This window comes from Manihot esculenta, chromosome 7 (genome assembly GCF_001659605.2).
Source record: "Manihot esculenta cultivar AM560-2 chromosome 7, M.esculenta_v8, whole genome shotgun sequence".
Taxonomy (NCBI): domain Eukaryota; kingdom Viridiplantae; phylum Streptophyta; class Magnoliopsida; order Malpighiales; family Euphorbiaceae; genus Manihot; species Manihot esculenta.
In genome coordinates this window covers 31,060,667-31,071,711 of record NC_035167.2, presented here as the reverse complement: position 1 = coordinate 31,071,711, position 11,045 = coordinate 31,060,667, and the positions used below count along the sequence as shown (strand labels likewise).

General features: G+C 31.5%; 1 protein-coding gene across 2 annotated transcripts; it reads right to left on the bottom strand.

Annotated features, from left to right (window-relative positions):
• Positions 1 to 2,415: 2,415 nt before the first annotated feature.
• On the bottom strand, positions 2,416 to 10,127 carry LOC110619466 (probable adenylate kinase 6, chloroplastic). 2 transcript variants are annotated; one of them, XR_006351270.1, is made up of 5 exons: positions 9,612 to 10,127; positions 9,257 to 9,397; positions 8,492 to 8,764; positions 3,277 to 3,394; positions 2,852 to 2,982 (listed from the first exon to the last, which is right to left on the bottom strand). XR_006351270.1 is itself a non-coding variant. In XM_021762937.2 (4 exons), the coding sequence occupies exons 1-4, from the start codon at positions 9,915 to 9,917 to the stop codon at positions 2,839 to 2,841; spliced, it is 864 nt and encodes a 287-aa protein (XP_021618629.1). In that variant the 5' UTR covers positions 9,918 to 10,110; the 3' UTR covers positions 2,416 to 2,838. The 2 variants fall into 2 exon arrangements, 1 of the variants encoding a protein (XP_021618629.1); XM_021762937.2 differs by lacking the exon at positions 3,277 to 3,394 and having other exon boundaries at positions 2,416 to 2,982; positions 9,612 to 10,110.
• Positions 10,128 to 11,045: the final 918 nt, after the last annotated feature.

Here is an 11,045-nt window from a genome sequence, read left to right as displayed (position 1 = left end):
AATTTATTTTAAACAAGAAAATTTTTTTAGAAATGAATTGAATTCCATTAATCGAATTCAATTCATTTCTTGTAAGAATTATATTCTAAATGAGTATAAGGATAAATTTATAAAAGAATTGTATATAAATTAAAAATGTATTATTATGAGTTTAAATAATTCAAATGAGAGTCTCCATAAGTGATTAAAAAAATTTAAATGAATTACTGTAAAATTATTCATAATTTCATTTTCATACATAATAAAAAATTTTTAAGTTAAAAAAATTTTAAATTTTCATATTTAAAAAAAAATAAAAAAAATTAAATTTTTATAAAACTTTTTATTTTAAAAGGAGGAATATAGGAAATTTTTTAATGAATAAGACAGAAATATGAAAATTTTTAATTAAAAAATTTACTATATAATAATTTTTAATTTAAAAAATATATTAAAATATTTTAAAATTAAAATTCAGTAATTAACCATTCAATTCATTTTATTATTTAATCTCTGTATTATAAAAAAATTCATTAATCAATCTTTTAATTTTATAAAATATCTACTTTAATAGTATATTAAATTATTATGTAATATTTAACGTTTAAAATTAATAAAATATTAAATATTAAATTTTTAAAATTTAAAAAATATTTTAATATATTTTTATAAAATCAATATACTAAGTGATAAGTTTATATGATGAGTTTGTAATGCTGATCTACATAATAATTTTCCTATGAATTATTTATTTTAAAAAAGTTGACCGATGTTTTCTGGGCAGATGATTCTGACCGATACGTACGAAAAAAAGTTCAAACTTAATAATGCATGCTAGATTCCAAGCGTGGTATAATGCTTTGTAGGAGGGAAAAAAAACAAACAAACAAATAAACACTAACCTTTTGTCCGGTAATGGGTGAAAGCGATGAGTTGAAGAAGAAGCCGATGACATGCTGAAAAGAAATTCAAAATTATTTTAGGTCCAATTCGAGTTGCTATTCGGCCCAGTTCAAAATTTTTTGAAACCAACGATATGTATATAATACATTATTAGTTTCTAAAGTAAAAACGACGCAAAAAAATCTATTTTAATAGTATTTGTCATAGTTAAATAAATCCTTAACTTGTCCTTAAAATTCTGTAAAATAGATCAAATATACCTTAGATGTATATATATACTCTTCAAAATTTAAAATGGGACATATAAGCTTTCAACTTTTTAAAATAGAGAAAAAAAATACGTTATCAATTGCTTCAATTTAATCCGGGTAAAGCCATGCACAAATTTTTTCTAAGCATAAGGTTGTCATAAATTATTTTATTACTTGATATATAATATTATGATGAAGATTTTGATCTAAAATAAAATAAAAAAATAATTGACTCGTTATTGAATGATTCAAATTTTGTTTTTTTGAGTTTACTAACTTTTTTATAATTTAATATGACCTGAAATATGATATATTATTCTATTGATAAATTAGTTAATAATATAAATTAATAGAGAACAATGTGATAAAATATGAAAAAAAATTAAATTAGAAATAAAGGTAAAATGACATATTTTAAAAATTTAAAAAACTTTATTTACCATTTTTTAGAATTTAAATAACTTATAAGAGCAAATTTAATCTATAACTAAAATTTAAAAGTTTTATTTAAAGGGCTTTTTTGGACAAAAAGAGTTTTAAGAATTTATCTAATTATTGACGAATATTTTAAAGGCTAAAATACACATTTTAGATAAAAACACACAAATAAATAATAAAAGAAACCAACCCAATATCAATTGCTAAAAACATAAAAAAGAAATCAGACCAATTCTGCCAGTTCCGACCCAAGGTCCGCCGTTTGAAATCAAACTATGGCCAAATCTACTTTTCTAGTAGACTTAATTCATGACGGCTCAAAATACAACTTATAGATCTATTTATATCTCTTTCATAATCGTCAGCAATTTGCTACTCTAAATTTGGGCTGGCATCCGATCAACTGAACGAAATCAAGAATCTAGATTGAATAATTTGTATTATATTTAAAACTTGCATGAGAATGATATAAAAGAAGAAGAATACATTAACCTAAACAACTAAAACAAAGTGGTAAAGTTCATCTGTAGCACATAAGCAAAATCCATAATGGTCAAACATAAATGGCTTAGTAATCAATCTCACAGAAAAATAAGTAGAACTCCATACAAGCACGACATGTCGAGTAATCATTCCTAAAAGGGTATTTAACTTTTGTTTTTGAAAAAAAAAAAAACAATCATAAATGAATGAAACATAAAAATATTTAGAATGTGTTTGCACAAGTGCAAGGAAAAGAATGACAAAACTGTTTAAGGTGGGACTAAATGCGTGCATATCCAAAGATTTTTTTTTTTAATTTTTAAAAAAAGAAAGAAAGAAAGAAAAACTACTTTGTTTCCCATGATGTAAACGTTTTCATTTTATTTGCTTTTCCAGTTTGGAATTTCCAAGACCAAAGAATCCTGAAACGAAATTACATAATCAAATAATACAACAAAATTGAATGGCAATGACAGTTGGCCACAATATCATTATTATGGACTAAACCAACTGTCATCAAATAATACTGTCAACGGTAAAATTGAAGGGCACTGACAGTTTGCCACGACATAATAACCTCGGAATAAACCATTAATCGAAAAATAATATAATCAAAAAGAGTGCAGCGTCTCCCTGCTCTCTAAACAATATCACAGCTTCTAATTGATTTAGACTATGCTTATTGTGCAGACCTCTTTTGCCTTTGATTTTAATAATATCACATCCCTCACTTGAAAAGAATGACCTAACTTACCTTGTAAATATGCTAAAGAACTATTGGAACTCATGCGGCTGCAGATTGTTTAATTTCATGGTCTTCAAGATTCAGAGCTTCTAGCAGCTTTGGCCAAGATTCTGGGATTCCTCCAGGAAGATTGAACTCCAATAACTTCCCACGTTTGTGGTAGAACTCTTCAACAGGTCGACTCTGCACAAACAAAATATTTTGCAAACAGGTCACCAAATGAACCAAAAATTGCAATGCTACTTCACTGACAAAATGGTTAAAGTATTCATTTCTTGATAATGTCAGGTAGAACCACAGTTTGCTTTGTGGTCCAACAGGATGCTGATTGCTTCATGGTCAGAAAGGTTAATGGTCTACCATGATGCGTTGTCGACGATAAATTCAAGGAAGCAATTCGGATAAGAACGTCTATATATTATTACCAGTTAAACAAGAAAAGTGTAGAAGATAAGAGAAGGAATAGAAAAAACATACATCTCAAACTAATGAGGTAAGTTATAGATTAATAGCCAACTGAAACATCCAGAAATCCAAAAATAAAACACGGCATGCATTGGGATGACTAAACTAGCATTTACATTGAGCAAGACACCTGCAAATAAATTTCAAAAATTAGTAACCAACTCATTTGAATTGGATATTCCCAAGAACACCATTTCAGCATCTCAAGGGCACATAGGAATCACAATGGATTCAGGGAAAAATGTAAATTAATGTGGCAATATAAATACATTAAAGTTTGCATTTTTCACATGTAAATTATCATTAAATGTTATATGAAAATGTGTAAGATTTTGAATAATACCAGTTAAAATTTGAGGAAGGAAAAAAAAAAATCAAAATAATGAATGATATATCTTCAAAGATAAATAAATTTATGTTGAAGTTTGTACTAATAAAAAAAAAATTCTCTTTAAAAAAATTTCCAGGAAAAATACGAGCAGGGTGGCCTGAATCCATCTCTTCCACTGCCTGCAGTATTTCCTTGCAGGGTCCAAGGCAGAGCAGATAAACCAGGTGACTTACAATCGTCATCTCTAGCAAGTAAATGCCCAATTCATAACCATTTGCTAAGTCAAACAAATTTGGAATGTATATTACCCAATAGAAGAGAATTATGCAAACAATAACAATGACCACTATAAATCAGCAATTACAAGAATATATTAACAATATGGCCACAGGCTAAACTAGAACAAAGCAATTATTTGAGCAATATATGGGGTAATTTTTACCAATAGTACCTCAACTTTGAGAGTTGTTTCAATTTTGTCCCTCAATTTTAATTTGTTACCAAAATAACCCCTCAACATTAATTTTGTTTTAAAAAATACCCGCAACAGCAATAACAGATTTACAAGTTAAAAAGTATAAATTATGCCTTTTTCCCTTCTCTCAAACATGCTGAGAAATCAACATTCTGCTTCCTTCCCTTCTCTTCCTCATATTTATAATCAAATATTTTAGTTCATTAATAAAATTATTACTTATATATTTTCATTTATTATTTGTAACAGCTGATTTTTTTTTTAAATAGAACTTCTACAAAATATTTAGTATTGTTTTATTAATATGTTACTTATATTATTAATTTTAATTTAATTACATATGTTATACTATTAGTTTACTGTTTTGATTAAAATACTTCATGTAATCTTATAATTTGCAACAACCCCCAACATTCATCACCCTCTCCCCTTTTTGTGTTCTATCAGACCTTCCACAATATAGTTACAACAGTGCCACCCCCTCGCCGCGTCTGGTTGAGGTAAGGCACGCTTCATAGGGGCAACTAGGTGCCAAGCAAGGGGTGCCAAAGACGCTGCCTTTTTTTGTTTTAAATGCTTTTAAAAGCAAAATAAAAACCCTAGCCTCTCTTTATCAGCTTCAGCAGAAACCAAAAGCCCCAAAGACTATCTTCTTCCTCTCTCTTGCTCTCCTAATAGCATTCACCTGGTATGTCTCTGTTAGCAGACCCTTGCTAATATACAAGAGATTCACACACTGAGAAAGAAAAACATTAAAATATAAGACCAAGTCAAAATCACCAATGCGGTTGAGAAAAACTAGCTCCATATGCTGTTACTACCCATGATATTTTACTTGCTAGTAGTGTTGTCTCCTATGTGTTGATGGTGCTGTTAATGGTTAATAGTGCTATTAGTAGTGGTGTTAGTATTTTGTTTTATTTTCTTCTACTTTCTTTAATTGTAGGAGGGTGATTCTCCATGTTCTGATCGTGCTAATAACTTCCTTATTTATAAGAAGACGTTATCTATTCCCTTTGTATTTAAGTTCAGTTGAGATAATAAAGCAGACATGATTAATTTGCCAAAAGTCAATCGAGTACTTAACTCGAGATTTTCAAGTTCTCTCTTAACGAGCTTGTACAACCTTTATCATAGGTCAAAAAAGAAACAAGTTGTTTCTTTCTTCTTCATCCATTGATCCACCTTCTCCCATAACTCGATCCCATTTCTAAGGACCCTAACATTCGGTATTATGCTAGGAGTTATGGGAGATTCAATCCAACACCAACTCAATAGAATTTTAGCCTTGTTTCTTAAAGAACAGACTGTCAAGAAATCCCCTACAGGAGGAACTCAATACAAAATCGAGAAATCTCACAAGAGCTGTTGCTAGTGCCAAACAGTCTGCATCCATCTCAGATGACAATACCCAAAGTCGAGCTTCTTCAAAATTAAAAGGGGCAACCAATTTAATTTGTGCAGCATTTGATCCTTCCAATAGTGCTCCTATAGTCCCTAAATTTGCTATATTGGATTTTCCACGATTCAATGGGCAAGAAGATCCTCTGGTTTGGTTAACTCGTTGTGAGCATTTTTTTCATCATTAACAAATGGGAAACGATGAGAAGGATCCATCTTGAGAAACTACCATTCAATTGAAACGACGATTCCTGCTCTCGTGCTTGAGAATAAGCATGTCAACATGGGAGAGAGTAATGTTAGTGGACCCTTGCTAATATACAAGAGATTCACACACGGAGAAAGAAAAATATTGAAATATAATACCAAGTCAAAGTCACTAATGCAGTTGAGAAAAACTAGCTCCATATGCTGTTACTACCCACGATCCTACTTGCTAGTAGTGTTGTCTTCTATGTGTTGATGGTGCTGTTAGTAGTTAACGGTGCTATTAGTAGTGGTGTTAGTGTTTTGCTTTGTTTTGTTCCACTTTCCTTAATTGTAGGAGGGTGATCCTCTATATTCTGATCATGCTAATAACTTTCTTTATTTATAGGAAGAGGTTATCTCTTTGTATTTAAGTTCAATTGAGATAATAAAAGAGACATGATTAATTTGTCAAAAATTGTTGAGTACTTAAGTCAAGAGATTTTCAAGTTTCTCTTGATAAGCTTGCACAACCTTCATCATAGGTCAAAAAAGAAACAACCACTTTCTTCTTCATCCATTGATTCACCTCGTCCCATAACTCGATCTCATTTCTAAGGACCTTAACAATCTCTCTTTTGCCTTCTCCCCCTCCCCTTTTTTCTCTCCACTTCTGCTTCCTTTCCCTTTCTCTTCCCCTCTTTCTCCCTGTATGACCTGGTGCAACAACAAATTTTTTAAAAAAATTCTTCTTCCATTCTCTTATTCCTAGAACCACATTATGGCAACATGTTTCTATTTTACTTACTACGTATGAGTGTACAAATGTGTATGTGCATATATATTTGTGTGTGAGTGCGTGTGTGTGTGTAAATTTAGGCTACGGAAAACTCAATCTAGAAAGGCCCTCACCTGGCCTCGCTTGAGGCCATAAGATACCCTATTGCCTTAATGTTAGCCTCTCACCTTAATAGAACTGCCCATATTAAATGATTTCACTAAAATTTTACATATGGAGTGCAGCTCATTATGGTAAGATCCTAAATGGATTGGGAAAAAAAATGCTCTAATAAGAAGAAATCTAATAAATAGTTGGGCAATCTATATGTCTATGGAATATGGATCTAAATGTGCACATTCAAATTACCATATCCATAATCACTAGCATAAATAGCTTCAATTTTGACGAGCCTCCATGCGTCATATATATGCACCATAACAATAATCATATCCATATTTATTTGAATCAATAACACTTTTTCCCTATCATTGGGATGTATCACAATCATAAGTGTAGTTTAATTGCTCTCCCTTTAAATAAACCTTCACTTTGTACATTTTATTTGATGATTCTCGAATCAAGAAATAAAGATGAAAATTTGAGGATTTGTATAGATGAGAAATTTGAGAGAAAGAGGTCCTTGGAGAATAGGAGAAGTGGAAACTATGGAGAAACTAGACAAAATAGAATGTGAAGTTGTATTTGCACAAAAGAAGAAGGGGAGAATTACTATGTAGTCCCTCTATTTTTTTAAAAGCACACTAAATTGTTCGTCTTTTCAAATTGTTAACTAATTAATCTCTCCCATTAATTGTAGGAACTAATCAATGTTATAAAGGCGAGAGGCGATGCTAAGGCGATAGGGTCCCTTATGTCGTTAGGCGAGAGAAAATGTGACACCTTTTTGAAGTGAGACGCCATACTTATATGTATACATATATGGTACAAATTCCCTCTTAATTAGTTAATTAGTTAATTAGTTAACATAATTATAAGGATATATATTCCTAATTAGTTAGCTGAACAATAGGTATATTTGTATATAAATATGTAATCTTTTTCAATATTGGAATATACTTGAATATTGGACATCAATTATATAGATGTTATATTATTTCTTTCCTAATTAGTTAAGATATATATATATCTATATCTATATCCCCATAATTATGCTAAGTAATTAGGGATATAAGGATGTACATCTCTAACTAATCAGCCTAATTATAGGATATAAATGCCTAATTAATTAGCATAATTATGGAGATACATCCTCCAATTAGTACCTAAAATTTAGTTCTCCAACCAGCTGCTTCAAAAAGAAGTATGGATTACAATTTAGTTTTTAAAAAGAAAGGGAAAAAAGCCATGCAAGTTATTTCAAGAGGCGACGCTTGCCTAGCACCTCGCATGGCGCAAACACTAGAAATAATAATTATTATTTTAAAATTACAAGGATAAAATAGTTAAGTTTTGAAATTATAGGGAAGAAACAATTGTCGCTTTTAAAATTATAGCAACTAAGGAGTTATATTTTAAAATTACAGATACTAATTAAAAATAAGCGCATTTTAGTTATCTTTACATAGCATTAACTGTTCAAGTAAATGGAAGGACTAAATAGTTACCGCATTGAACTGAAACTGACTAATAGTAAGGGGTTCTAAAAATATAGGGACTATTAAGTGTATTTTTAAAAATAGAGGAACTAAATAGCTAGTTACACTAGACCACAAGGACTAAATAGTTAATTTCTCTAAAAGAAAAAGAAGATTCTCCACTTACAATGGTTGTTGCCATACCATGAGGACCATTAACAATCCCAAAATTTATACCCATTACTCTTCCTTCTTCACTTAATGGTTAGTGTTTCTATTGTCTTCTTCTCACAACTAATGTCACATAATGGATCTTTAAGGTGCTATGCAAAAGGTTATAGTAAAGTGTCTAGCATAGAACTTAAATATTATAAGTGGCTGATAACTTATCTATCATAAAGGTTGGCCAACACATATTTGATTTTATTACTGTTAATTAAACGTTGAAGCAGAAATACCATTTCATCGTAAACACGAAGTCGCTCCTTAACAACTTCTTCTGTATCATCAGATCGCTGGATAAGTTTTGAAGCACAATGAGGAGGAGGAAGAAGCGGAGCCATATACATTCCAGGTTTCCCATTCTCACCCTTGATGTCAATGCTAGCGACATTGTAATTTCCTCCACATTCACTACATATCCTTCTTCCAAGGCATTTTGCAAGTAATGCTTCTTCCTGAATCTTTAGGTTAACCACCACGTCAATATCTGTTACTCCTTCCAATATTTCCTGGAGTATAACCAGAATATAAACATCAGACTGAAGCAGTGGAAACATGAAAATGTCCAAAGAGGAAAGGGGGAAAAAAGAAGAATCACATGATAAGTAAAATATGTTTTACAGTGTATGCCAACAAGCAAATAATAATAATCAATCATAGATGTTTTTCTTTTGTCAAGTATCAATATCAGTAAGTCTTTTCCTCACTCCTCTCCCAAGTCCCACCTGTTCCCAAACTAAGAAAGCACCAAATCTACACAACACTTATTTTATTAACCTATGATAAACCTCCAATTCATTTTAGTCACAGTAAACAAGCGTGATAAATAGCCAATATATTATCACGAATAAACAATCAAATGCAGGTAAAGTCTTGGTTCTGCAGCTCGCCAATTCAATGCTTATAACAATAGTGTTAATAATCTGATCATAATAAAACATTCCCAGCTCAGGAATTACGTTTGACTATTTCAAAAACAACAGATCATATGAACTGCTCACCGCTTGTCTGACAGTTCGAGGAAAACCATCCAAAATAAAACCAGATTCGCCCTTGGCTTCTCCGGCTTCAAGACGCTTGGACAGTAAATTTATAATAATTTCATCTGAAACTAATTGCCCTTGGTTCACAATCTCCTTCAGCTGCAAGATACAGCCACAAACAAACAAAATTAAAGATGCTCAAATTTTGAGCTTTCCAACTAATCAAAGCTAGTCCTTACCGCGACAATCTTTACTTAAACAGACACAAAAAGACATCATAATGCTACAATTTCTATATCCAACCATGAAAACGCAATTAAATTGTCTAGAACTCAATCCAAAAGCAACGAAATTGAAGACTTAAATCCAGTACCAGAGAAGCAAGAGGACCAGAGGAATTGAGTTCCTCGCGAACAAGATCACCGGTGGCGATGTGAGGGACGCCGAGAAGATTGGAGAGGCGAGAAGCATAAGTACCTTTACCAACGCCAGGGCAACCGAGGAAAACCCACTGGACATTTCTATCCCTGGGATCCGGACGAAGAGGCAGAGACTTTCTCTGAGCGAAAAAGGGAGCAGATTTGAGGTCAGCTTGGGAATTTAAAGAAGCAGAAGAGAAGGTACGAGATAGAAGAGAAGAAAACGACATCGTTCTGGTTGCTCTTAAAGAAACTGCCATGGCTGAGGAGGAGGAATGATTGGAATGGGGGAGTGTGGAGGCTTCTTTCCTTCAAGAGAGGGTAGAGACTAAGGGAGAAGGAGATCACGTGATTACAATTAAGGAAAGGCAAGACGTTGAATTAAGCCACGAGGTGAAGTTAGGGTTTTTTTTTAGTATTCCTAGGGACGGACAAAGACAAACACGTGACGTTAGCTAAGGAGACGGGAGTTTGGGCTTCCCCGACTGAAATTTCCAATTGGCATTTTGTCCAAATGTGTAAGCAAGAAACGAAGTGTACTCTTTTTCCCTTTTTCTTTAAGAAAATAAATAAATAAAATAAAGTTACGTTTGCTTTCAAAAATATTTTTTATTATTTAATTTTAATTTAAAAAATAAAATATATTTGAAGTTTTATTTGAATTTTTAAAATATAAAAATACTTTTTATTAAAAAAAATTATTTTTTTAAAAATTATTTTTTTTATAAATTAATATTTTAAATATCTTAAATACTAAAAAATATAAAAAATATTTTTCTTGAAAATTATTTTTCATGAACGGAAACTAAGTTGAAAAAACAAAATCCGCACATTCCAACAATTGGTGGTCGGTATTACTCCGGTCTCTCATGAATTCTATCATACCATCGAATACATGTCCATCGTTTCCATGGATCTCACTTCGATCTACTATCATTTCTTCAAGATTTGCCAAACTATAGTTCTGGTGCTTGGAGATTCTATTTGTTAGTTATTTAAAGAGGAGATATTTTCAATGATCTTCTGGCTTTCTTCCCTTGGCAGTTGGTAGCCCTATGGACTGACAGTGCTTCTTTATCTCTCTTCTGTTTAGTGCGAAGGTCCTCTTCAATTCGGATTATTCATCCGATAGACCTAGGGTTTGTTATAAGCTGAAGAAGTTTTTACCTTTTGAGCCAAGTTTCTTTGAGCTCTGGTTCAGAACTTGAGGTTGGGCTTTTCTTACTTAGGCCTAATTAGACTCGAGTTTAATTCATTTTGAGAATAAATCAAGACTTAAAACAATTTAAGTTCAGACAACCCAACCCATTCCTACCATGAATAATGGGCACTACACTCTTAAGTTCAACATTTTTATAGTCCAAGTTTAAAACAAAGCCATCAAATAT